At 37.5% G+C, this 27,737-nt stretch overlaps 1 protein-coding gene across 4 annotated transcripts in view; it reads left to right on the top strand.

The window, feature by feature from the left end:
• VWA8 (von Willebrand factor A domain containing 8) overlaps positions 1 to 27,737 on the top strand; it is a 424,992-nt gene that overhangs the window by 86,329 nt on the left and 310,926 nt on the right. For all 4 annotated transcript variants that reach the window (XR_004030158.1, XM_030813328.1, XM_030813329.1 and 1 more), the window contains 3 exons: positions 4,648 to 4,779; positions 7,077 to 7,211; positions 7,302 to 7,379. Coding sequence is in view for 3 of the 4 variants with exons in the window: in XM_030813328.1 (XP_030669188.1) it covers positions 4,648 to 4,779; positions 7,077 to 7,211; positions 7,302 to 7,379 (345 nt within the window). In the remaining variant the exon portion in view is untranslated. The remainder of the gene's footprint in view (positions 1 to 4,647; positions 4,780 to 7,076; positions 7,212 to 7,301; positions 7,380 to 27,737) is intronic.

Genomic DNA, 27,737 nt, shown 5'->3' with positions numbered 1-27,737 from the left:
GAAAATATGGCCTAGCTGAGGTGGAAAGGGACATTTTCAGAGCACCCTTGTGTCTTGGTTTGAAATGATGGAAGAACATAACATGCTTTCCACTCTGGAACTGGAATGATGGAGCTGCCATAATCTGACATAGTAAGACTTCTAGGGGTTTCTGTCTACTCATAGTTAAAGCAGAAGTTCTTTCTACTGAAACAGTGGGAACAATAACAAAAATTGATTAAAACATCGATGATTTTGAGGATGAAGGAAAAATAATTTTGTTTGTTCATTTAACAAACCGTTGTTGACCATTGACCATGTCCCATGTGTGATTCTAGGTTCTGGAAATTTGGAGTGAGCCAAATAGATACATTTAATATTGCCCTAATGGGACTTACGTTCTAGTAAAGTATGGAGGAGCATGTGTCTGAAAGCTCTGTTCTGAGTGGAGGGGGCAGCTAGATTGCCTCTTGAAAGGGTGATAAATGGGCTCAGACTGACTTCTGAGGAGAGTAGTAATGGTTTATATTTGTTGCTGAGGGGCTATGAGAAAAGAGCCCAGGAGAGACTGTGGCCACATATTTGTTCAGGCAACATGGTATGCGGAATTTCACTTTCAGTGCTTAACAGTCTAGAAAAAGATATGAAGAAAGTAGATGGCCTGATGGGACAGGATTGGGAATTGTAAGGATGAATATGGAAGCCTGACAGACCAATATCCAATGTGATTTATATTTCATTTTATTTAATTATAATTCACAGTTTAAATAACCTAATTTTAAAGAAAGTGTATTAGAAAATGTTAGTACTGTTTAATTGAAATTCAAGAATTCATGGGAAATACTCATAAAGTGGCAAGTTAACAAACTCTTATTTTCTGCTTCTTGCTAGGAAGTAACCTGAAATAATTATATGTCTATTGTTCTTCTGACCAGCTGTGATGTTAATAAGAAGTAGTTGGATTTGGGTTATAGTTCGAAGGTAGAACCATTATGATTTGCTGAAGGGTTGGATGCAGGGTTGAGACAGAGGTAAGGGTGATTTCAAGCTTTTGGACTGAGAAACTTAAATGATGAAGTTGGAGATAGAGAATATGGGGGTACCTTTCTGATTACTACTTTTCTGATTAACAATCCTCTAAATTTTCCATGCCAGAAAATGATAATTCACCTTGCAATTTGAGGTTTTTACTATCCTAGTGTATTCTGGCCTACTATTTTTTTTTTTCTTATACTATAAACTTTTGTAACAGCAAATTTTACATAAACGTAAGCAAGCCATTCACAAATAAAAGCAATACAAAAGGTCAATAAATATATGAAAATATATTCCACAGTACAAGTGGTACAAGTTAAAGATATTATACCTTTTTTTTGTAATTTTATTATTATTATACTTTAAGTTTTAGGGTACGTGTGCACAACGTGCAGGTTTGTTACATATGTATACATGTGCCGTGTTGGTGTGCAACCTACTCATCTGACAAAGGGCTAATATCCAGAATCTACAATGAACTCAAACAAATATACAAGAAAAAAACAACCCCATCAAAAAGTGGGCAAAGGATATGAACAGACACTTCTCAAAAGAAGACATTTATGCAGCCAAAAAATACATGAAAAAATGCTCATCATCACTGGCCATCAGAGAAATGCAAATCAAAACTGCAATGAGATACCATCTCACACCAGTTAGAATGGCCATCATTAAAAAGTCAGGAAACAACAGGTGCTGGAGAGGATGTGGAGAAATAGGAACACTTTTATACTGTTGGTGGGACTGTAAACTAGTTCAACCATTGTGGAAGTCAGTGTGGCGATTCCTCAGGGATCTAGAACTAGAAATACCATTTGACCCAGTCATCCCATTACTGGGTATATACCCAAAAGACTATAAATCATGCTGCTATAAAGACACATGCACACGTATGTTTATTGCGGCACTATTCACAATAGCAAAGAGTTGGAACCAACCCAAATATCCAACAACGATAGACTGGATTAAGAAAATGTGGCACATATACACCATGGAATACTATGCAGCCATAAAAAATGATGAGTTCATGTCCTTTGTAGGAACATGGATGAAACTGGAAACCATCATTCTCAGCAAACTATCGCAAGGACAAAAAACCAAACACCGCATGTTCTCACTCATAGGTGGGAATTGAACAATGAGAACTCATGGACACAGGAAGGGGAACATCACAGTCCGGGGACTATTGTGGGGTGGCGGGAGCGGGGAGGGATAGCATCAGGAGATACACCTAATGCTATCTGGCCTACTATTTTTATTTTACTGAAATATTTTAGCTTGAATTATTTATGAGGACATAACCAGTATAGCAAGTGGCTCAGGACACTAGTGTTTATTTCTGGAATATGAGTCCTCTGACATCACTCCTGTATCAAGTTAGATTGACACTACTCTAGCTGTGGTAAAAACATACATTTAAGCTCATTTATTTGTTTTCCTAGAATTTAATGAATCTTCATTCTAAATTTTTTTTTTTTTTTTTTTTTTTTTGAGACAGAGTCTCGCTCTGTCACCAAGCAGAGTGCAGTGGCACGTCTTGGCTCACTGCAACCTCCTCTTCCTGGGTTCAAGTGATTCTCCTGACCCAGCCTCCTCAGTAGGTGGGATTACAGGCATGCGCCAACACGCCCAGCTAATTTTTGTATTTTTAGTAGAGACGAGGTTTCACCATATTGGCCAGGCTGGTGTTGAACTCCTGACCTCAAGTGATCCACCCATCTCTGCCTCCCAAAGTGCTGGGATTATAGGCATGAGCCTTCGTGCCCAGCCATTTGTTCTACATTCTAATGAATTTAATTACTTGGGTAGATCTTGCTCCTTTCCTATTGAGTTCTCCTTAAAATACAGTGGAACTTTTTTTTTCATGAAATTAAGGTGTCAATAGTTATTATTTGTCTACAACATGGAAGCAATTCTTGTCAAATTATGTGATACTGTGGGGATTTGCATATATAAATTGAATGAAATATAGAACTTTTTAGTGGTAGTACAAATTCACAGGTTTTTTTTAGGTTTAGGGAAAGGAGTTAGTGATTGTCTTGAGTACTTATGACATAAAAATGAAGACTTGAACTGGGCTGTTATGTTTAGAATGTTGAGGTTAAACATGATTTCCTTCCTCCCAAATCTATTTTCTGGAGTTCTTTCATTCTGCTGAATACATGGTGATGTGTTCTTTCGTTGAGTTTCAACTCTTTCACTATAGTAATAATGTTCCAAAACTAGTGTGGGTTTTTGGGGGTTATTTTCTGCCTATTTAATAGTAAAAATAAGTTCAGTTTTTTATATTGAGCATGCTGTTATAAGGAGGGCATAGAACTTAATTTTCAATTTATTTTCATCTTTCACATACTTACCTGTATTCTTTCTGTGTAGTTTTGATATAACTAGCTGGAATGAAGTGGTGTAGTCAATCTTAGAACATTGATAATTGGGCCACATCAAGAATCAATGGTTTTAGCCTTTTTTTTTTTTTTTTTTTTTTTTTGAGGCAGAGTTTTCGCTCTATCGCCCAGGCTGGAGTGCAGTGGCACAATCTCAGCTTACTGCAACCTCTGTTTCTGGGTTCAAGGGATTCTTATGCCTCAGCCTCCCAAGTAGCTGGGACTACAGGTGCGTGCCACCAAGCCCAGCTAATTTTTGTATTTTTAGTAGACAGGGTTTCACCATGTTGGCCAGGCTCGTCCCGAACTCCTGACCTCAGGTGATCCGCTCGCTTTGGCGTCCCAAAGTGCTAGGATTACAGGCATGAGCTACTGTGCCTGGTGGTTCTAGCCTTTTAAATCTAGTTCAACAAATATTGAGACCCCTACAGTGTAGAAAGCACTGTACCATATGCTGTGGAAAATTGTTATAATAATTTTAGTTAAGCTATTCACATAGCTGATGGCAGAATGATGTCCAAGAAGTTCTGTTTTCATGAATTTCAGGTAACATATTAACTTCGATTGATTTAAAGAATAAACCAATATGGGCCTTGTTTTATTTCAGCATGTTTTGAAGGGTCTCATCATCTCTTTCTAGGAAGCTGATTGTCAAGAAATGTAAGCTATGAACTTCTACCAGGTCAGGAATTCAGTGATTCCATTTCTTGTCATTTAGTAAATTTTAGGGACTATTTTTATATGATCTTTAATAATTGTTGTAAGTAGAATGGTATTAGTAGGAATAGAAAAAAATTCTCATTAACTTTTTTTAACCTCTACTTTTTTTTTTTTTTTTTGAGACGGAGTCTTGCTCTGTCGCCCAGGCTGGAGTGCAGTGGCGCGATCTTGGCTCACTGCAAGCTCCACCTCCCAGGTTCACGCCGTTCTCTTGCCTCACCCTCCCAAGTAGCTGGGACTACAGGCACCCGCCACCACGCCCAGCTAATTTTTTTTCTATTTTTTAGTAGAGACGGGGTTTCACCGTGTTAGCCAGGATGGTCTCGATCTCCTGACCCCGTGATCCGCCCGCCTCGGCCTCCCAGAGTTCTGGGATTAACAGGCCTGAGCCACCGTGCCCGGCCTAACCTCTACTTTTATATAATAATATAAAATGGATTTCACTTGTAATTAAGGTGTAATCTTTCAGATAGCCAACGTTAATGCTAAAATGAAAAGTAAATTGCATGATTTTCTTGTAATTTTACAGCGCTTTGAACTTCAAGATTCAGGAAGCTCTCTACTTCCTAAAGAGATTGTAAGAGTAGAGAAGATGACGGAAAACCATGTGCCCCAAGCTTCTGTGACCATCCGGATTGCAGATAAAGAGGTGACCATTAAGGTAATTAATCACAGGTTTATTCTTTCTATGATATACCTTATTCTGCCTGTTTTTATGACCTAAATTGGGTTTATGATCTCCTTATAAGTCTTCTTTCTTGATAGTACTGCTTCTGTCTGTATCTATATGTCTGTGTCTCCAGAGTCATGTGTGCTTACAAACTGGAAAAGTTCAGGAGAAACACAGGGAAAGCCTTTCATCAAAAATTCAAAGTTGATCTCTGGGAAAATCAAGTCATGGGTTGATTACTGACAGCATTTTGTACTATGAGTCCTTGGTAAGAAATAGTGTTTTCAAACATTTGAGCTGCTACAGAGCCCTGTTTTCAAGTAAAATCTTTCTTAGCTATGTGAAACGGTTTAAAAAGGATCTGCTCTGGTTGAATTGTTTTTAGAAGAGGGAAATAATATTTGGTCATAGAGCTCCATCTGCATGTATATATGTTATATATATATCAGCTCCTTCTATATATATCTATATGTGTACATATACACACATTTTATGGAGTCTTACTATATTTCCTAGGCTTTTTTTGAATTCCTGAGCTCAAACAATACTCCTGCCTTAGCCTCCTGAGTAGCTGTGACTACAGGCCCATGCCACTGTGCCCAGCTCATGATAAACTTTTTTTGTTTTAATATTTGATATTATTAATATTAATTCATGTTACTGTACTTATTCATTGAACTGAATATTGATTATATCTACCATGAGCTAGGTTCCATATTATGAGTTTACCGTATACTAGTTACTGTATTTGTCTCTTTGCATATATTATACGATTTAAATCCCCCAAGATCCATTAAGGTAATTTTTATTATCTCCATTTTGTAGATTAGAAAACTGAGATTTAAAGAGGTTAATGATTCACCCAGAGACACCAGCTAGGAGATGGCACAGCTGGGATTTCTAGACAGGGACAGTTCCCCACTGTACTTTCTGTCTTCTTCAGATGAATGGCTCATCTAGCTGATAGTTTAGGATAGAGGCAGGTGAGTTAAGATTGCATTGGAATGACTGGGGATATGGAGAAGGAAGTAATACAGGGATTCAGGTGACAGAATAAGGAAAGCTTCGGAGAGAAGGTGAAGCTTGAGCTAAGCCTGCAAGAATAACATAGGATTTTCCCAGTGGCTCAGGAGTGGATAGGACATTTTTGGCAGTTTAAACAATATGTTCAGAAGCATGAGGTATGAACAAGATTTCATTATTTGCTTCCCTTTGCTAATGGCTTTTTAACCTCATTGCCTCTAGTCTCTTCCAGTTAGCTTTCCATGTTGATACCAGGATAAATTCTTAAATGCAAATCTGATCCTGTAGCTTCCAAACTTACAATTCTTTGGTTCATGTGGTATATAACACGATCCAGCCCAGAGTCCTCAACAGAACATGGCTCCTTGGGAACTAATAGGGAAGGATAAAAAATAAAAGAGGAAGACAAAAAATAAAAGAAGTAGGTGTAAAAGATGGGAAGAGAGAATCTGTGAACAGATGCCTCTCAGTGGTAAACTAAGATAAACCTGAAAAGGATTTGTGGACTTGACTTTTAGAAGTCAGGAGGTCATTGGTGGCTTTGGAGATTCCAATGGACTAACATTAAATTCTGTGCTTACAACTAGAATTTTGGGAAAAAAAATTTATTCTCCAGTAGTAACATCTTTACTGTAAGTTATAAACAGCATTAAGATGACATGATTTTTATGAATATGTCTGACAATGTGGGACTTTAATTTTAGGGAAATAATTGATTTGGAAGTTTTGTAACAGTGATCATCAGATCTATTAAATGAAAAAATAGTTGCTGCTCTATTGAAATATCAAAAACAGTAAAGAATTAAATTGAGCAAGCTATTAGTTGGAGGCTTTTAAGTGGCAGTTATATGCTTTAAGTTACTGATATTTTGAGAAAAACATATGCATGTTTTACATACACACACACACACACACATATATATGTGTATATATATATATATATATTTTTTTTTTTGAGACAGAGTCTCGCTCTGTTGCCCAGGCTGCAGTGCAGTGGCGCAATCTGGGCTCGCTGCAACCTCCACCTCCTGGGTTCAAGTGATTCTCCTACCTCAGCCCCCCAAGTAGTTGGTATCACAAGGGCGCACCACCATGCCCAGCTAAATTTTGTATTTTGGTAGAGACGGGATTTCACCATATTGGCCAGGCTGGTCTTGAACTACTGACCTCAAGTGATCCGCCCACCTTGGCCTCCCAAAGTGTTGGGATTACAGGCGTGAGCCACCATGCCCGGCCATGTTATATTGACCTCTCTTTAATTATAGGTGCCAGCCGGGACCAGGCCATTAAGTCAACCTTGTGCATCAGACTGTTTTATACAGACTTTGAGCCATAAGCAGCTACAGGCTGAAATGATGCAGTCTCACATGGTTAAGGATATATGTTTAATTGGAGGAAAGGTAAGAATGACAGTCTCACTGCAGACTTTTAGTTTCCTGGCTTTTGGTTATTTTGACTTACCTCTTGAATAATTGTGTTTCCATTTGTAGGGCTGTGGAAAAACAGTGATTGCTAAGAACTTTGCCGATACCTTAGGATACAACATAGAACCTATTATGCTCTATCAGGTACAGTGTTCATTTTTAGCTGCACTTGGACTATAAGCATATATGCTTCGCCCATCAGCAGAATTTATGGATATCTTCTTGTTATGACCTGTTTTTTTTATGTAGGTAAAGAACCAAAATAGTAATCAAATTATTCAAATTAAAGTGCAATTATAATTATTTGGAGCTTTTGAAAGTACATTCTAGGATATCTGATGTGCGTAACATACCAGGGGCTGTTTTTCGAAGATATTTATTTTCCAGAGGCCTGGAAGGGTAGGGGGAAAGGAGGAGTGAAGAGAGGTTGATTAATAGTTATAAAAATACAGGTAGGTGGGAGAAATAAGACCTACTGTTTGATAAATAAGTAGAATGACTATAGTAGACAATAATCTATTGTATATTTTAAAATAGCTAGTAGTTAATAATTCAAATGTTCCAGCATAAAGAAAAGATAAATGTATAAGGTAATTGACACCTTAATTACCCTAATTTTTTTATTTCACATTATATGAATGTATCAAAATATCACATGTACTCTGAAAATATGTACATATATTATGTGTCAATTAAAAAGTAAGATTCATTTTATGTGCATGTGCCCACACAGAATACATTTACTGGTAATTTGGAAATCTAAACAAAATAGGTTTCAGCTGCAGTGGGAGCTAATTATGTATTCACTGAATAGATTATTTTCTAAATGGTGGCAAAATATATCTAACATAAAGTTTACCACATTAGCCTTTTTTCTTTTTTCTTTTTTTGAGTTGGAGTTTCACTCTTTTGCCCAGGCTGCAGTGCAATGGCACAATCTCGGCTCACTGCAACCTCTGCCCACCCCGGGTTCAAGCAATTCTGCCTCAGCCTCCTGAGTAGCTGCGATTACAGGCACCTGCCACCATGACTGGCCAATTTTTTTGTATTTTAGTAGAGACAGGGTTTCGCCATGTACAATTCACTGGCAATAAGTACATTCACAATGTTGTGTAACCATTACCACTTGCTTTTTCCAGAGCTTTTTCATCATCCTAAACAAAAACTCTATACTCGTTAAACAGTAGCGCTCAATTTTTCTTTCCCTCTCAGACCCTGGTAAACTCTACGTTTTGTCCCTATAAATTTGCCTATTCCAGGTACCTCATATAAATGGAATCATATAATTTTTGTCCTTCTTGTCTAGTTTATTTTACTTACCATAATGTTTTCAAGGTTTATCCATGTTGTTGCATATATCAGAATTTCATTCCTTTTTAGGGCAAGGTCATATTCTGTTGTATGTCTATACCACTCTTTGTTTCTCCATTGGTCTGTTGATGGACCCTTGGGGTTGTTTCCTTTAGACTATTGTAACCTTTTGGCTATAGTAAGTAATTCTGCTGTGAACAGTGGTGTACAAGTATGTATTTGAGTCCCTGCTTTCAGTTTTTTAAGGTATATACCTAGGAATGGAATTATTGGATCATATGGTAATTCTGTGTTTAATTTTTTAAGGAGCCAATAAACTGTTTTCCATAGCAGCTGCACCATTTTCATTCCCACCAACAATGCACAATGGTTCCAATTATTCTACATCCTCCCTAACACTTTTCTTTCTTTTTTTTTTTGTAATCATTATCCTAATGGCTGTGAAGTGGTAATTCATTGTGGTTTTGATTTGCATTTCCCTAATGACTACTGATGCTAAGCATTTTTTCATGTACTTACTGGCTATTTGTATATCTTCTTTGGAGAAATACCTATTCAAGACCCTTACCCATGTCTTATTTATTTTTCTCTTGATTTTTATTTTAGATTTGGAGGTACATGTGCAGGTCACAGTTTACATGGGTCAATTGTATGTCACTGAAGTTTGGTGTATAAATGATCCCATCACCCAGGCAGTGAGCATAGTATCTGATAGTTTTTCAACCCACAGCCCCCTCTCAAGTAGTCCCTATTGTCTGTTTTTCCCATCTTTATGTCCATGTGTACTCAATGTTTAGCTCCCACTTATGGGAACATGCAGTTTTGACTTTTTGTTCCTGTGTTAGTTCACATAGGATAATGTCCTCTAGCTACATCCATGTTGCTGCAAAGGACATGATTTTGTTCCTTTTTATGGCTGCATGATTTTCCATGGTATATCTATGCCACATTTTGTTCATCTAGTCCACTGTTGGTGGGCACCTAGGTTGATTCCATGTCTTTGCTGTTGTGTATAGTGTTTGTATTAGTCAGGGTTCCCTAGAGGGACAGAACTAATAGGAGAGAGAGAGATAGATGTATATACTAATAGGAGAGATACACACACACACACACACACACACACACACACACATATATATATATATATATAAAGAGGAGTTTATTAAGTACTAGCTTAAACCATCACAAGGTCCCACAATAGGTTGTCTGCAAGCTTGAGGAGCAAGGAGAGCCACTCCGAGTCTCAAAACTGGAGAATTTGGACTCTGATGTTTGAGGGCAGGAAGCATCCATCATGCAAGAAAGATGTAGGCTGGGAGGCTAGACCTGTCTTGCCTTTTCATGTTTTTCTGCCTGCTTTATATTCGCTGGCAGCTGATTAGATGGTGCCCACCAGATTAAGGGTGGGTCTGCCTTCCCCAGCCCACTGACTCAAATGTTTATCTCCTTTGGCAACACCCTCACAGACACACCCAGGATCAATACTTTGCATCCTTCAATCTAATCAAGTTGACACTCAGTATTAACCATCACAGTGCTGCAATGAACATATGTGTAGAACAATTTATTTTCATTTGAGTATATACTTAGTAAGGGAATTGCTAGGTCAAATGGTAGTTCTGTTTTAAGTTCTTTGAGGAGTCTCCAAACTGCTTTCCACAGTGGCTGAACTAATTTACATAGCTGCCAGCATCGTGTAAGTGTTCCCTTTTCTCTATGACCTCGCCAATATCTGTTTTTTTTTGACTTTTTAATAATAGCCGTTCTGACTGGTGTGAGATGGTATTCATTGTGGTTTTAATTTGCATTTCTCTAATGATAGTGTTGATGAACCTTTTTAAAATATATTCGTCGGCTGCATGTATGTCGTCTTTTGAGAAATGTCTGTTCATGCCCTGTGCCAATTTTTTAAATGGGATTGTTTTTTCTTTGTTGAATTGTTCTTTATGTAATTAGACCCTTGTCATATGCATAGTTTGTGAATATTTTCTCCCATTCTGGAGGTTGTCTGCTTACTTTGCTGATAGTTTCTTTTGCTGTACAGAAGCTTTTTAGTTTAATTAGGTCTCACTTGTCAATTTTTGGTTTTGTTGCAAGTTCTTTTGTGGTCTTAGTCATAAATTCTTTGCCAAGGCCCATATTCAGAATAGTATGTCCTAGGTTTTCTTCTAGGTTTTTATAGTTTTAGGTCTTAGATTTAAGTCTCTAACCTATTTTGAAGCAATTTTTGTATATGGTGAAAGGATCGGTTCCAGTTTCAATCCTGTGCCTATGGCTAGCCAGTTATCCCAGCGCCATTTATTGAATAGGGAGTCCTTGCCCTGTTGTGTGTTATTGTTGACTCTGTCAAAGATCTGGTGGTTGTAGGTATGTGGCTTTATTTCTGGGTTCCCCTTCCCATTCCATTGGTCTAGGTATCTGTTTTTGTACCAGTATCATGCTGCTTTGGTTATAGTGGCTTTGTAGTATAGTTTGAAGTCAGGTAGCATGATGCCTCTGGTTTTGTTGTTTTTGCTAGGGATTGCATTGGCAATTCGGCTGTTTTTTGAGTCTATATGAATTTTAGAATAGTTTTTTCTAATTCTGTGAAAAATGATGTTGGTAATTTGATAAGAATAGCATTTAATCCATAAATTGCTTTGGGCAGTATGGCCATTTTAACAATTGTAATTCTCAGGAGCACGGCATGTTTTTTTCACTTGCTTATCTAATCTCTGATTTCTTTCAGTAGCGTTTTGTAATTCTTGTTGTAGAGAAAAGATCTTTTACTTTCTTGGGTAGCTGTATTCCTAGGTATTTTATTCTTTCTGTGGCTGTCGTAAATGGGATTGTGTTCTTGATTTGGCTTTCAGTTTGGATGTTATTGGTGTATACAAATGCTACTGATTTTTGTACCTTGACTTTGTATCGTGAAACTTTACTGTAGTCACTTAGCACTTTTAGGAGCCTTTTGGTGGAGTCTATAGGGTTTTTTAGGTATAGAATCATATAATCTGTGAAGAAAGATAGCTTGACTTCCCCTTTCCCTATTTTTATTTCTTGGTCTTGCCTGATAGTTCTGGCTAGGACTTCTAGTACTATGTTGAATAGGAATGGTGAGAGTGGACATCCTTGTCTTATTCCAGTTGTTAAAGAGAATGCTTCTAGCATTTTCCTGTTCAGTATGATGTTGGCTGTGGTCCTTACCCATGTTTTAATTGAGCTTTTATTTTTTTAATTGACTTTTTGTTGTTGAGTTGTAGGAGTCTTTTAATGTATTCTGGGTATAGAATTCATTCTCCACATATATGATTTTCTTTTTTCGAGATGGAGTCTCGCACTGTCACCTGGGCTGGAGTGCAATGGCGCAGTCTCGGCTCACTGCAACCTCTGCCTCCCAGGTTCACGCGATTCTCCTGCCTCAGCCTCCCAAGTAGTAATATTTCATGTGCCATTGCTTTGAAATCATATGGAGAAGATCTTGAAGAAAAAAATATTAATTTCCTTTTTGATTCCGTCTTCATTTGCTATTATAGTATTTATATAATTATGTATAATATGAATTTTCACATTAAAATAAAAACTCTCATTCTAATGAAAACTGGAAATAATTTGTCATCAATTTTTCCAAACAGTACTGTTTCTGTATCAGGTTTTCATAGTTAGTTTTATACTGTATGTTTGAGCTATGAAATTTATGTTCACTTCATGCTGCTGTTCTTTGAAAGATTAACCAAACAAAAGAGTACGTGTATATCTAATAATTCAGATCTCGTAGCTACACTGGAAGGCCTCCCAAAGTATCCTGCCATTGAGGATGCTATCTTGATATGTAAAAGAATTAGTTTAAGAATCTGAGAACATATTTTCTCCTATATTTCTAGAGAGTGACAATAAACTCACCAAAACATTATTTTATTTTAATGTTTTTTGGTTTCCTGTTCAGTTTATTAAAGTATGGATGAATAAGGGTAGGAAGATGCTACTGTTAAAGTTAATGGCAGGACTTTCTATTTCCTGATACACTTTTGAGTTACAAACTCAGTGTCTTCTAGTTTCTGTCACAGAATAAGGTCATTTAGTCATGTCTTATCAATCCTGTCTCTGAAAAATACAGATGATGATAATTGAAAGGCACATAAGTTTCCTGTAAAAACATTTACCCATCCTTTGTACATATCCTGTCAACCTTTTAGATGTCCTGCAAAGATTGGGAAACAGTAGAGATAAGCACACTAAGCACATTTTCTGAAAACTCCTTTTCTTTTTTCCCATTTTGCTTTTCTGCTCATTAATTTTTAGAGAAAATGTTTAGAGAAAAGAGTTTCCTAGAAGTATAGACTTTGGAAAGGGATAGAGAAATATAATAACTGTGATATGTTTTGGAGGTGAATTTGTTTCTTCTGCTATATAGCTTCTTTCCATGTAAATAATCAGTTGTTTTTTATTATAGAAACCAAGCCCCTGAGATCAAATATAAGACTCCTCTGTGGGACACAGGAATTAATAAACTTAAAGAATGAATTTGGTTTGTGTAATAATATAGTGCACGTTGATGAAAAAGTTCCAGAGGTTTGATGCAACAGAGAATTTAGTGGGAAAAAGTAGATACACCATCTGTTTTCCTAGAAGATGTGGAGACTTCCCTGTTATTTGTACATGTATAAAGCTACACTTAATCTGTGGTTTTTGCCTTATTTTTAGACTTGATTATTTTTAGAACTGCATTTCATATGAAGTAAAAGGAAAACAGAGCTTTAACACAGATTTGAGGCAGTACGTAAAGTAAGTTTTATAATAGGCTATAAAAGTCATAAATCATTTGGCTCAAGTGTTAGGTCAGATTCTTTTAACTGATTATTCTTTTTTTAGGGTTGAAACCAGTGATTTCATAGTGTTGAAATACAAGTTATTCTTTTCCTTCACAACCAGATAAGGGCATATTTCCAGATTTCTTTCTACATCATCATAAATACACTAGATCTGAGATCTTTTCCTTCTGATCAAGTACTAGTTAGATTAAACACCAAGTCAAATTTAATCTAAAATTCAAGCACACATAAGTTTATGGGACTTTTAGTGAAAATACTTATGGTCTAAAATATGTTGAAATCTTAGTATCATCATTGACTCCTTAGCTAAGTTTTTCTTTCTATAGCTAAACTGAGACCAAATCTTTTCCCCTCTCTTCCATCTAATCTGCAATCCTCACTCCTTGTTTATCCAAATATAGTGGAAATATTTTTATTCTTTTATTCTCTCTCCTTTGTTTTTATTGCTCTATGTCTTGGATTCATTGCTGTGCCCCTTATCTTTGCCTTGACTTTGCGCTTTTCTCTTAGTATTTTTCTTTCTTGATTTGTAAAAATCAAGATTTTACAATCTTGAAGATTTCAAGACATTTGTATTCCTTTAAGTGTTCTTTATTCAACCTTGGACCTTGGAGGCTGACTTTTTTTTTTTTTTGACGCTGACTTTTTTAATTTTTTTTTTTTTTTTTTAAGAGACAGGTTTTTGCTCTGTCCACCAGACTTGGGTGCAGTGGTGCAGTCACAGCTCACTGCAGCTTCAAACGTATGTTCTTAAGTCATCCTCCCACTTCAGCCCCTCCTAAAGCTCTGGGATTACAAGTGTGAAGCACCGTGCCCAGCCGGGGCTGATTTTTTATATGATTCTGTAGCTCATCTTGTTTTCTTGCTTTTTTATTTTACTACAATCTGTCATCCTTCCTGTCTTCTTAGTATTTTTTTTTCCACAAAGAATAGCTCTTACAATGCTATCTAAGAATTTACTTACTTCAACTCCTACAGATTTCTTTTATTATAAAGTTTATTTTTCAAGAACCATGTATACTGTTGATCACATCAGAACCTTAAAATGGTTGACTCTAGCAATCCTTTTCAAATCTCAGGCTTACCAAGGCTTCTGTCTCATATCTTCTTTAGTTTCTCTCTCTCTCTTTTTTTTTTTTTTTGAGACGGAGTCTCACTCTGTTGCCCAGGCTGAAGTGCAGTGGCATGATATTGGTTAACTGCAACCTCCACTTCCCGGTTTCAAGAGATTCTCCTTCCTCAGCCTCCCAAGTAGCTGGGATTATAGGCCCACACCACCACACCCAGCTAATTTTTGTATTTTTAATAGAGACAGGGTTTTGCCATGTTGGCCAGGCTGGTCTCTAAGTCCTGACCTCAGGTGATCCCCCCACCTCGGCCTCCTAAAGTGGTGGGATTACAGGCATGAGCCACTGTTCCTGGCCCAGTTTCTCTTTAATAATGATATTGCTTTGTCTCCTGCCTCTTTTATGTAGAATATTTTAAATTTAAAATACATTCCAACCTATCAGACTATCAACTTTAGTGCCTGTATTAGTTAGGATTTCCTAGAGAAACAGAACCTATAGAGATTTATTGTAAGAAATTGATGTGTGAGATTATGGAAGCTGAGAACTCCCATGATCTGCCATCTGCAAGCTGGAGAGCCAGGAAAGAGGTGGTGTGGTGGTGTAGTTCTAAGAGAAGCCTGAAGGGCTGAGAACCAAGAGAGCCAATAGTATAAGTTCCAGTCTGAGTAAGGAAGACTAATATTCCAGCTCAATAACACATAGAGAAAGCAAATACTGCCTTTCTCCTTTTTGTTCTACTCAGGCCTCCAACTGATTAGATAAAGCCCACCCATATTGAGGAAGGCCATCTACTTTACTCAATCTACCAGTTCAACTGCTAATCTCATCCAGAAATACCTTCACAAACACCCCTAGAATACTATTTAACCAAATATCTGAGCATCCCACAGGCCAGTCAAGTTGACACATAAAATTAACCATCACAGTGCCTGAAGAGTTAGCAGAATAAAATTTCTAATTTGAAGTGACATTTTCATTAAATATCATGTGCTCTCTTTGGCAGCACGTTATACTAAAATTCATTAAATATCATTTCAAATTTCTTGCCTACATAGCGGGAGCATGCTATAAGAGGATCATAAGTATTTGTAATATTATTTGCCATAATTTAATAAATTAATGAAATCACAGTGAATTTTAGTGTTACTCATACTTGTAAAATTATAAATATTATACATTGTATAGAATAGTTACTTTAGTAAGTTTCATCAGGGTACTAATAAGCAGGAGGCAATTGCTCACACAGGGAATTTTATAAATTAAATTGTAAAATTACAACCCTTATCTTAGTAAGTTACTTCACAAGTGTACTTTATTGGAAAAAATATAGTATGGATGCTTCTCTGTAATACATCGCCATTTCTGGAAAATGTAACTCAAATTTGTACCCAACTAATTGTAAGTCACCATTGTAACTGTTGCAGATGCATATGTATATTAACGCTTAACAGTTCTTCATTTTTAAAAATAAATAATGAAATAAGTAAAACTAGTATATAATGAAAAAATCTTATCTAAGCAACTAGCTTAATTTCTTCCCTTATCACATTTTAAAAAATCTTACAGCACTTATACTTTATTTTTATGTCAAAATGCCAGAAACTTTGTTATCTGTATTTTCCAGCTTCAAAAGAGAATTGAAAGCCTCTTGATAATGTCTAGTTGATAATGTCTATCTAATATATACTTAAAGTCTCAAATACACAGTAGTATATAAAGAAGCAGTTTTGCAGATTGTAGCTAATCACTTAAATAAAACACCTATTATTATTCTAACAAAAAAAGATATCCAACAAATATATGATTTAGACAACAGATTGAATTGGGAGATGCAATTATAATGGGAAGGTTTTGTGGAAGTTTCTTTCTTTTTTTTTTTTTTAATTTTCATTTTTTTGAGACAGGGCCTGGCTATGTCACCCAGGCTGGAGTGCAATGGCACAATGTTAGCTTGCTGCAACCTCCGCCTCCCAGGCTCAAACCATCCTCCCACTTCAGCCTCCCAAGTAGCTGGGACTACAGGTGCACACCACCATGCCCGGCTAATTTTTTTTGTATTTTTGGTAGAGATGGGGTTTTGCCATGTTACTCAGGCTGGTCTTGAATTCCTGGGCTCGAGCAGTCCTCCCGCCTTGGCCTCCCAAAGTGTTGGGATTACAGGCGTTAGCCACCATGCCTAGCCTTGTGAAAGTTTCTTTTTTTTTTTTTGAGACAGAGTCTCACCGTTGCCCAGGCTGGAGTGCAGTGGTGCGATCTCAGCTCACTGTAAGCTCCGCCCCCTGGGGTTCACGCCATTCTCCTGCCTCAACCTCCCGAGTAGCTGGGACTACAGGCGCCCGCCACCTCGCCCAGCTAATTTTTGTATTTTTAGTAGAGACGGGGTTTCACTGTGTTAGCCAGGATGGTCTCGATCTCCTGACCTCGTGATCCGCCTGCCTCGGCCTCCCAAAGTGCTGGGATTACAGGCATGAGCCACCACGCCCGGCCAGCCTTGTGAAAGTTTCTAAGAAAAACCGTCTATGGCTGTTATTGAGAACTGAATAGTCTTTCCATTTGGAAACTTAATTCAGGACATATTTGGAAAACAACTCATTCTGTACCCCAAATAGTTTGAATAGAGGGTTTGTACACATTCAGTTATTGCCTTTCTAGTCTTCTTGTGAACAATTTTTTTTTGTTTTGTTTTGTTTTGACACAAAGTCTTGCTCTATCACCCAGACTGGAGTGCAGTGGTGTGATCTCAGCTCACTGTAGTGTCTGCCTCCCGGATTCAAATGATTTTCATATCTTAGCCATCTGAGTAGCTGGGATTACAGATGTGTTCTCCACCTGGCCAATTTTTGTATTTTTAGTAGAGATGGGGTTTTACCATGTTGGCCAGGCTGGTCTTAAACTCCTGGCCTCAAGTGTTCTGCCCACCTTGGCCTCCCAGAGTGCTGAGATTATAGGCCTGAGCCACTATGCCTGGCCAACAAGTAAGATTTTTGAATGAGAACAGAACAAATTGATAATATTACCATATATCAGTGTTGACAAACTTTTTCTGTAAAGTGCCAGATAGAAAATATTTTTAGGCTTTGTGGATCATGCAGTCTTTGTTAAAACTTCTCAACTCTGCTATTATAGTAGAAAAGCAGACAAAGGCAATACATCAGTGTATGAGTGTGTCTGTGTTCCATCTTACCACATTTTTGGTGGGGTTTTTAAAGTCACGTTTACTGAGGTGTAATTCATACATAGTAAAATTCAGTCCATTTTGACAAACACATTTGGTAGTAGGGCCACTACCACAATTGAGATATAGGGCATTTCCATCATCTTGAACAATTCCCTTGTTCCCTTGTGTAGTCCACCCAAACCCAGCCCCTGGCAATCACTGTTTTCTGTCTCCATTAGTCTTGCCTTTCCAGAATGTCATATTAATGGGATTATACACTGTGTGCCTTTGCATCTGGTTTCTTTCACTTATATAATACATTTCAGAGTCATCTATGTTGTTGCATGTATCAGTAGTTTGTTCCTTTTAATTGCTGACTACCTTATCATATTTTAATTTGTGTTTATATAAGTATTTCTGTTTCTTCTATAGTAGCTTTATTTCTTTTTTCTTCTACTTCTTATTTTATATATATATATATATATATATATATATTTAAACCCGTGGTGGGCCATTGGGTGGGTACCTTGCTGCCGCCAACAGCCAAGCCATGGGCTACAGTAGCTTTATTTCTGGTGCTCAGCCCTTCTCAATGAGTTTGTCAACACTAGCTTTCTAAGCTTTCCACTCATTTCCAGCTTAGGATCTGCCCAATCCATCCTTACAATACTGGTTTTTGTTCTTTCTAATTTTCCGCCTACTTTACATTTTTTAATCACGACTCATGGTTTGCAAGATAGTATTGAAATTATGCTGTTTAGCACGCAGTGCTCTTTTTTATCTGGCCCCTATAAGACCTCAACTGTGCAACTAACATTTACTTTATAACTCCAGCCTTAAGGGATGACTTGCAGTTTCCCCAACATGACTTGCTGCCTACCACTCCATGCTTTCTTGGACTGTTCATGCTGCTTGAACCACCCCTCGGAGCCTGTAGGCCAATTTGCTAACCTTTAAAACTTAGCTCCACTGCCTGCTCTGAATTTCTGTAAATCTTGAATTTAATTTATATATACTCCCTCTTTGTTTCAGCATCACTTAATGGCCTTTTTCATGGCACTTATCATTCTGTACTATAATAACTACTGTATTCCATTAGCTCCAAGAGGCACTCAATTGTAAGATGCACCACTAAGAAAGAAAAAGTACTTCAAATTAAATTACAATTTAAGACTTTATGACTTAGAATTTTCATATTTTTCTTAAAGAACTCTTCCAGACTTAATTTAGATTATATACCTCCTGTGCATGCAGAAAAAGGAAAATGTGAATATAATAAATAGGAAAATATATATAAAATAAAAATATAATAAATTTATAAATATAATATTTTGAAATATTTTTAAAACTTATTCACCATCATAGTCTGACTCTTCTAAAGCACTTTATGATTCAGTTGTGGATGTTCATGTTGTTTCACATATATTCTCTGTGTGTTCGTTTGGTTGGTCAGGAACAGAATGCTCTTCTATTGTTTCCGGAATTGTCTTCCAAGCTACTGACGGCCATTCTGCTGGTTTTGATACTGGTATTTTTAAAATTTTAACCAAAGATATTGACAGAAATGTTTTTAGGCAACAACTAGAACTCATATTCTTTTCCCAGATGGAAAAGAGTAATTTGTTGACTAAAACATGGATGGATTACAGTTATTTCTTTAAGCCACAAGCTAACAAACATACAAACAAACAAGCAAAAGCAAGTGCACATGTATGTACACAACGGTAACTGACTCTTCAGCAGCTGTTGTTAAGATTCTATCAATTGAAGCTGCACCCTGATTTCAGAGATATTAAAATATAAAACATGTATATCTTGGAATTGATGAAACAGCAGTTTGTCTCTCCTATCGTTTGTAAGCTCCTTGAAGGCATGGACAACACGCTTTTCAACTCTGTTTCCTTCATGGACAATAGATGTCTAGTTGAAAAAATGAAATAGAATAGAAAACAGAAAAACCATAGAAAAGATCAATGTAACTAAGAGTTGATTTTTTTTTGAAAAGATAAAATTTACAAACTTGTAGCTAGATGAATAAGTGAAGAGACAAGATTATAAACAAAAGAACAAACGTCACAACTGATAGCACAGAAATACAAAGGATCATGAGACTACTATACACCAACAAACTGAATAACTTAGAAGAAATTGGTAAATTCCTAGAAATATATAACCTACCAAGACTGAATCATGAAGAAATGAAAAAATGAGAACAAATCAATAATGAGTTAGGAGATTGAATCGGTAATCAAAAACCTGCCACCAGAGAAAAACAATCCCATTATGTGATGGCTTAACCTGTGAATTGTACCCAACATTTAAAGAAGAATTAAAACCAAACCTTTTCAAACTCTTTAAAAAAATTGAAAAAGAGGGAATACTTTCAGACTCATTTTGTGAAGCCATTATTATTACCCGGATACCAAAGCCAGACAAACACACTACAAGAAAAGAAAATTACAAACCAATATCCCTGGTGATCACAGATGCAAAACATAATAAAGGCCCTATATGACAAGGCCACAGCTAACATTATGCTCAATGGTAAAAAGCTGAAAGCTTTTCCTCTAAGATCTGGAACAAGCCAAGGATGACCACTGTCACCACTGTATTCAATGTACTATTGAAAGTCCTAGCTAAAGCAATTAGGCAAGAAAAAGAAATAAAATGTACCCAAATCAGAAAAGATGGAGTAAAACTTTTTTCTATTTCCAAATGACATAGTCTTATATATAGAAAACACTAAAGATACCACCCAAAGCAATACAGATTCAATGCAATCAATCTCTACCAAAATTCCAATGACATTTTTCACAGAAATGGAAAAAAAATACTAAAATTCATATGGAACCACAAAATACCTCAAATAGCCAAAGCAATCTTGAGAAACAACATTTGAGGCACCACACTACCTGGTTTCAAAATATTCCACAAAGGAATAGTAATCAAAATAACATGGTAGTGGCATTAAAAACAAACATATGGACAAATGGAATCAGAATAGAGAGCCCAGAAATAATATACTATTAATGGCCAATTAATTTTCAATAAAGGAGCCTAGAACACACATTGGGGAAAGGATAGTCTTTGCAATAAATAGTACTGGGAAAATTGTATATCCACATGCGGAACAATGATATTAGACCTTTATCTCATACCATACACAAAAATCAACTAAGAATGGATTAAATACATAAATGTAAGACTGAAACTATAAAACTACTAGAAGAAAAGATGGGGAAAAAGCTTGCAGATATTGGTCTGGGTAACAGTATTTTGCAGATGATACCAAAAGCATAGGCAGCCAAAGCAAAAATAGATAAATGAGATAAATGCAGATAAATGAGATAAATGCATCAAACTTAAAAAGCTTCTGCACAGCAAAGGAAACAATCAACAGAGAAGAGTCAATCTACAAAATGGGAGAAAATATTTGCAAATCATAGCTGACAAGGAGTTAATTTCTAAACTGTAAAAGGAACTCAACTTAGTAGCAATAAAACAACCCAATTTTAAAATGGGCAGAGAACCTGAATAGACATTCTCAGGCATTTAAAAATATACTTGTTGGACATACAAATGGTCAACAGGTATGTATAAAAAGTGGTCAGCATCACTCATCATCAGATAAATGCAAATTAAAACCACAATTAAATATTGCTTTACACCTGTTAGAGTGGCTAATATTGAAAAGATAAAAGGTAACACATGTTGGTAAGTATGTGGAGAAGAAATGCTTGTACGTTGTTGGTAGGAATGTAAATTAGTACATACATTATAGAAAATAGTATGGAGGGTCCTCGAAAATTAAAAACAGAACTACCACACGATCCAGCAATCCCACTTCTGGGTATATATACAAAGGAAATAAAGTCAGTATCTTGAAGCAATATCTGTGCTCCCGTGTTCATTGTGGCATATTCATAATAACCAAGATAGGTAATTAACATGTGTTCATTAACAAATGAATAAAGAAAATATGCAGTATATGCAGAATGAATTATTATTCAGCCTTTGAAAAGAAGGAAATCCTGTCTGTATTAATCCGTTTTCACACTGCTGATAAAGACACACCCGAGACTGGGAAGAAAAAGGTTTAATTGAACTTACAGTTCCACATGACTGGGGAGGTCTCAGAATCATGGCGGGAGGCAAAAGGCACTTCTTACATCACCAGAGCAAGAGAAAATGCGGAAGAAGTGAAAGTGTAAACCCCTGATAAATCCATCAGATCTCATGAGACTTATTCACTACCACCAGAACAGCATGAGAAAGACCAGGCTCCATGATTCAATTACTTCCCCCTGGGTCCCTCCCACAACACGTGGGAATTCTGGGAAATACAATTCAAGTTGAGATTTGAATGGGCACATAGCCAAACCATATCACTGTCATTTGCAACAATGTGAATAAACCTGGAGGACATTATGCTAAGTGAAATAAGCCAGCCACTGAAAAGCAAATACTACATTATCTCACTTATATGTGAAATCTAAAAAATCAAACTCATAGAATCTGGTGGGGTCTTTTATTTGGCTTGCTGCTGGAGTCCTTAGGTGGGCTGGTCTGGTGCCTGACTCTGCAGAGAGTAGAGTGCTGGTTGTCAGAGACTGGGGAATGGGAAAAAGGGGAAAGTTTGTCAAAGGGTGCAAAGTTTCAGTTAGGCAGAATGAATAAGTTCTCAATATCTAATGTACGTTATAATGATTATAGGTGATAATACCGCATTGTATACTTAAAAATTGCGAAGACAGTAGACCTGAAATGTTACCACAAAAAATATGTAACTATGGTTTCTCTTTGTTGAGCTTTTCACTTTGTTTGTATATTGTTTTCCTGATACCATTTAGTAGCCTGTGTTCTCTTTAGCTCACTGTTCCTTTAAGACCATCATTTTGAATACTTTGTCAGGTAGTTCATAGGTCTCCATTTATTTAGTGTCAGTTTCTGGTGCTTTATTTTGTTCTTCTGGTGGTTTTGGTTCCCTGATTGTTAGTGATCCTCATGGGCTTTCATTGGTGTCTGTGCATTTGAAGAAGTGGACATCCAGTCTTTATAGACAGGCCTTGATAGGGAAAGCTTTTTACCAGCCAACCCAGCCAGACATTCTGGGCAGACCATCTGGTGGGGTCTTTCATTTGGGTTGCTGCTGGAGTCAGGTGGACTGGCCTGGTGCCTGACTCTGCAGGTGAGTGGGCCTATCAACTAAGTCTCTGAGGGTGGCTCTGAAGCCTGAGTTCATGGAGAACAGCCTGAACTTGGGTTGATGGGACCTAACATGGTGCTATGGCAGACCTTGAGGCTGAGTCTTCAGAGTCCAGTGTGGCACTATGGTGGTCCTGGAACCAGAGTACATGGGTATGAGCTGGGTCCTGGTCCCTGAGTCTAGGGGGCTGCCTGATACCAGGGCCTGCTGGGCTGGGCCTGGTGACTGGGTCCACAGGGAACTACATTATAGTATGTACTCGGCTCCTTATTTAATTAAAGTGTACTTTTTTCGTAATGGATAACATCTTTTGTGTTAACGAACTTAATTATCATGAGGTATTTATTAGATTTATAAAAACACACTAGGAGGCCTTTGGGCATGTGTATAAAAATAAACATTACAGTAAAGCCAAGTCCATTAGTCCAAGAAAGAAAACAAAAGTAAAATGACCAAGGAATCCCACCAAATAAAGAACTCCAGTCTGAAAGGTATTTCTTTTACTATTCTTGATGATCCGTGAAGTTGAAGAGGGAAGAAACTTCAAATTTGAGAACTCTGCATGGAGTAACTCCAGACATAAGGACATTACGTAATGAAGTCATAGTCCTGTTGGTAGCAACACATTGCTGTGTTTGATCATCTCCATTAGGCAGCACTTCTGTTTTCTTTTTCTTTTCTTTCTTTTTTTTTTTTTTGAGACAGAGTCTCACTCTGTCACCCAGGCTGGAGTACAGTGGCGCGATCTTGGCTCACTGCAACCTCTGCCACCCACGTTCAAGTGATTCTCCTGCCTCAGCCTCCCGAGTAGCTGGGATTACAGGCACCTGCCACCGTGCCCGGCTAATTTTTGTATTTTTAGTAGAGACAGGGTTTCACCATATCGGTCAGGCTGGTCTTGAACTCCTGACCTCATGATCCACCCGCCTCGGCCTCCCAAAGTGCTGGGATTACGGGTGTGAGCCACCGTGCCTGGCCTATGCACTTCTGTTTTCAATGTACTTTACAGTAATTTCGATTAGGAGTCTTAGGGAAATCTTTTAAGGGTCCTCAGGATTTTATAGTCATTGAAGACCACTGCAAATGTGAGGAGTTTGCCAAAGGTTAGTGACGTTAGTGATGAAGTTACATATCTTATACATATATCTATATATCCTTATGATCCATCCTTGTGGGAAATATATTGAAAAAGAAAATAATGAAGGGTATAACTTTGATTTGATTTTAAAATTTACAAATATTTGCAAGTAGAATATATTTTGTGAACATATTTTTTTCCTGGAAATGAAAAGTATATGCTTTTCAGTTTTATGACCTAGTTGCCTTTTATGATTCCTAAATGCTTGGTTTTGTATTCTTCCCCTATTAGAGAAAACCCCAGTTTTTCAGGATCCGTGTCACTTTCTGAATGTGTAGAACTTTATTGCTGATTTTAAAGCCAGTCTCATAGTTAGAAACAAGGCTGTTTGAAGTGGAAGCCATTTGGCAGAACCATAGAGATAGAGCCAAAAATAACAGAGAAGGAAAAGGCAATCTGTAACAGAGCTCAACTCATGCCTCCAGGAATGTGGAGTTGAAGTATCTTGGGATTTGAGTTGGTAGAAGCTGCTAAAATCCTGATTTTATACTCTATTGACTGTTGTTAAAAGGTTAACAATTTAAAGAGGGGTCTTAGCCAGCCTAGCTCCTCTGATGCTTCATGTTTAGTTCTAGCAGCTCCCTTAAGCTCTCCCAGATTTAGGTAGCTGCAGGCAGGGAGCCCCTGCAGGAGAGAAATGATAGTCACTATGCTATCACATAGGTGGGAAGGTTGCCCTATGTATTATTCTGTTCTTACACTGCTATGAAGAAATACCCAAGACTAGTTAATTTTAAAGGAAAGAGGTTTAATTGACTCACAGATCTACATTGCTGGGGAAGCCTCAGGAAACTTACAATCATGGCAGAAGGCAAAGGAGAAGCAGGCACCTTCTTCACAGGGTGGCAGGAGGGAGTTGAGTGCAAGCAGGGGAAATGCCAGATGCTTATAAAACCATCAGATCTCATGAGACTCACTCACTATCACAAGAACAGCATAGGGGAAACCACCCCCATGATCCAGTCATCTCCACCTGGTTCCGCCCATGACACATGGGGATTATGGGGATTATAATTCGAGGTGAGATTTGGGTGGGGACACAGCCAAGCCATATCACCCTGAGAGTTCAACCAGCACATTTCTTTAATCTTAGCAAGCCTTTTTCTATGTTGCTTCAAGTGAGAGTCTCCTCATTTCTTTTTAGTAACTCTCCCTGAATCCATTGGATTCTTTTCTATTTCCCAGCTAGTGAACAAATGTTTGGCTTCCTGCTGCACAGTGTCTCCCATGGAGTAGCAATTCAGAAAGGCAGCTTTAGTTTTGTGAGGAAGGTGCCAAAAGGGATTCATTGTCAATCAAGAGAGTTGTCAAGTACTGGAACATGGCACATTTCTTAGCCTTCTCCCCATCACCCTCACCCCTCATAGCCAGTTGTCAATATTCCATCATTTGTTTTTTGCAGGATCTACTGTAACCATGGACATTTCCAAAAATTCTAACCCACTATCCTTGGGACCATTATTGAGCCTTTGGTGGAAAATGCATTTGGCATATGGAGTTTTACTTTATAGAGTTTTTAAGAACTCATCAGTTTTGTCATTTGAACATTTGTAGATATGTAGTTAGAGTATGTTGCATTCCATATTCTATTTACTAAAGTTGTAGAGCGATCTCTAAAGAATGTAAATCAGATCTTTTCATTTCCCTGATTAGAATCTGTCAATGGCCTCCCATCATACTTAGAATAAAATAAAGACACTTTACCCTGGCATATGAGTCTTCCATTAATGAGGTTACCCATTAGAACCACTCAAGGATCTTTGAAAAACTTCCAGTGTCCAGGCTGTACCACCAGAGAGTCTAAAGTAATTGGTGGGAGGTGGGACCAGTATTTTTCAATTATAACCAGCAGCCAGGTTTGAGAACCACTGTGCTACGTGACCCAATCTATGCCTGCCTCTTCAGCCTTCTCCCTTCCTGCTGGACCCTCTACTGATATGTTTCAGTCTCACTAGGTACTTTTAATCCCTTAAATCTGTCTGGCTTCTTTCTGCTACGGGGCATTTTCACAGGCTGTGTCATCAGACTGGAATATTCTTGCCTGATCTTCACGTGGCCTCTTGACTTTGAAATCTCAACTTGAATATCTGTAGAGAAAGCGTTTTTGATGCACTGAGTCATTTGCTATCATATTACCTGATATTTTCTGTGTAGTACCAACTACTATGTGGTATTTTCTTATTTGTGTCCTTCTCTTCCTTCCTTCTCCTCCTGTCTCCTTTCCTTTATCTATTTTTGTTCCTTCCCACTGGAGTGTAAGATCCATGTTTATTTTTTTCACTACTGAATTCTCAGCACCTGAAACGGTGATTTGCAAGCAGTAGGCTGGTTCTCTCTCTCTCTCTCTTCATATATACATTCAATATATATTTGAATGAATAAATTGTGGAAATTTTAGATTATTTAATTTTTTGAGACAGAATCTTGCTGTGTCACCCAGGCTGGAGTGCAGTGGCATGATCTCGGCTCACTGCAACCTCTGCCTACAGAGTTCAAGCAATTCTCCTGCCTCAGCCTCCCGAGTAGCTGGGATTACAGGTGTGCACCACCACACCTGGCTAATTTTTAGTAGAGACGGGGTTTCACCATGTTGGTCAGGCTGGTCTTGAACTCCTGGCCTCAGGTGATTCGCCTACCTTGGCCTCTCAAAGTGCTGGGATTACAGGCTTGAGCCACCGTGCCTGGCCTGAAAATTTTAGATTGTTTTTAAATGACCTCTATTGTCAGCTTTTCTTTACTATTTTTACCTGCTTCAATATTAACTTTATTTTAAATTCTAAGATAGGAATTTTCTGTCATTTAATTGTATGCAGCATTGTCATATCACTTCTATTACTGTCCTGAATTGTGACCTGAGACTTACTGTTATATTTAAATTTTAACATATTTATAGTTTGTTTCTTCACTTGATTCAGATTCAGCTGTCATTTATTAAATACCCATTAGGTGCCAGGCATTATCTCATTTAATTCTAAAGCTATTTTACTCATTTCACTCATTTATCACATAATAAGGAAGTCGCAGAAGTGGAATTGAATCCCAGCCTTCCTCACTTTGTAGCCATCCTTTCACATGTGTTACCCCTCATGTGGCTGACTAACAGGGATTTGAGTGGTGTTGAGGGTGGTCAAATGCAGTATCTGCTCCAGGTGTCTTTATTGAATACCAAACAGGTAATTCATAATTACACCAATCTTGATTTCATATTTTGTTACTTGCTTTTAGAAACTAATTTATTATAAGCTGAGCACAGTGGCACACACCTGTATTCCCACCTACTTGGGCGGATGGATCACTTGAGCTCAGGAATTCAACACTGTGGTACACTATTAGCACTTATGAATAGTCAGCCAGGACAATGTAGGGAGACCTGTCTCTTAAAAAAAAAAAAAAGAACTAAAAAGCTTATTATGAGGCAAATGTTATTGCAGATATTTAATTTATTTTTAATTTCAACTTTTATTTTAGATTCAGGAGGTACGTGTGCAGGTTTGTTACATGGGTATATTGTGTTATGCTGTGGTTTGGGGTATGAATGGTCTTATCACCCAGGTAGCATAGTACCCAACAGTTATTTTTCAGCCCTCATCCTTCACTTCTTCCCTCCCACTCAGTAGTCCCCATTGTCTCTTGTTCCCATCTCTATGTCAGTGTGTACTCAATGTTTAGATCCCACTTGAGTGGGTGAGAACATGAGTGAGAACATGTGGTATTTGGTTTTCTGTTTCGACGTTAGTTTGCTTATAATATCCTCCAGCTCCTTCCATGTTGTTGCAAAGGATGTGATTTCATTCTATTTTATGGCTGCA

The sequence above is a fragment of the Nomascus leucogenys genome, chromosome 5 (genome assembly GCF_006542625.1).
Source record: "Nomascus leucogenys isolate Asia chromosome 5, Asia_NLE_v1, whole genome shotgun sequence".
Taxonomy (NCBI): Eukaryota; Metazoa; Chordata; class Mammalia; order Primates; family Hylobatidae; genus Nomascus; species Nomascus leucogenys.
This window is presented reverse-complemented; position numbering and strand designations above follow the sequence as displayed.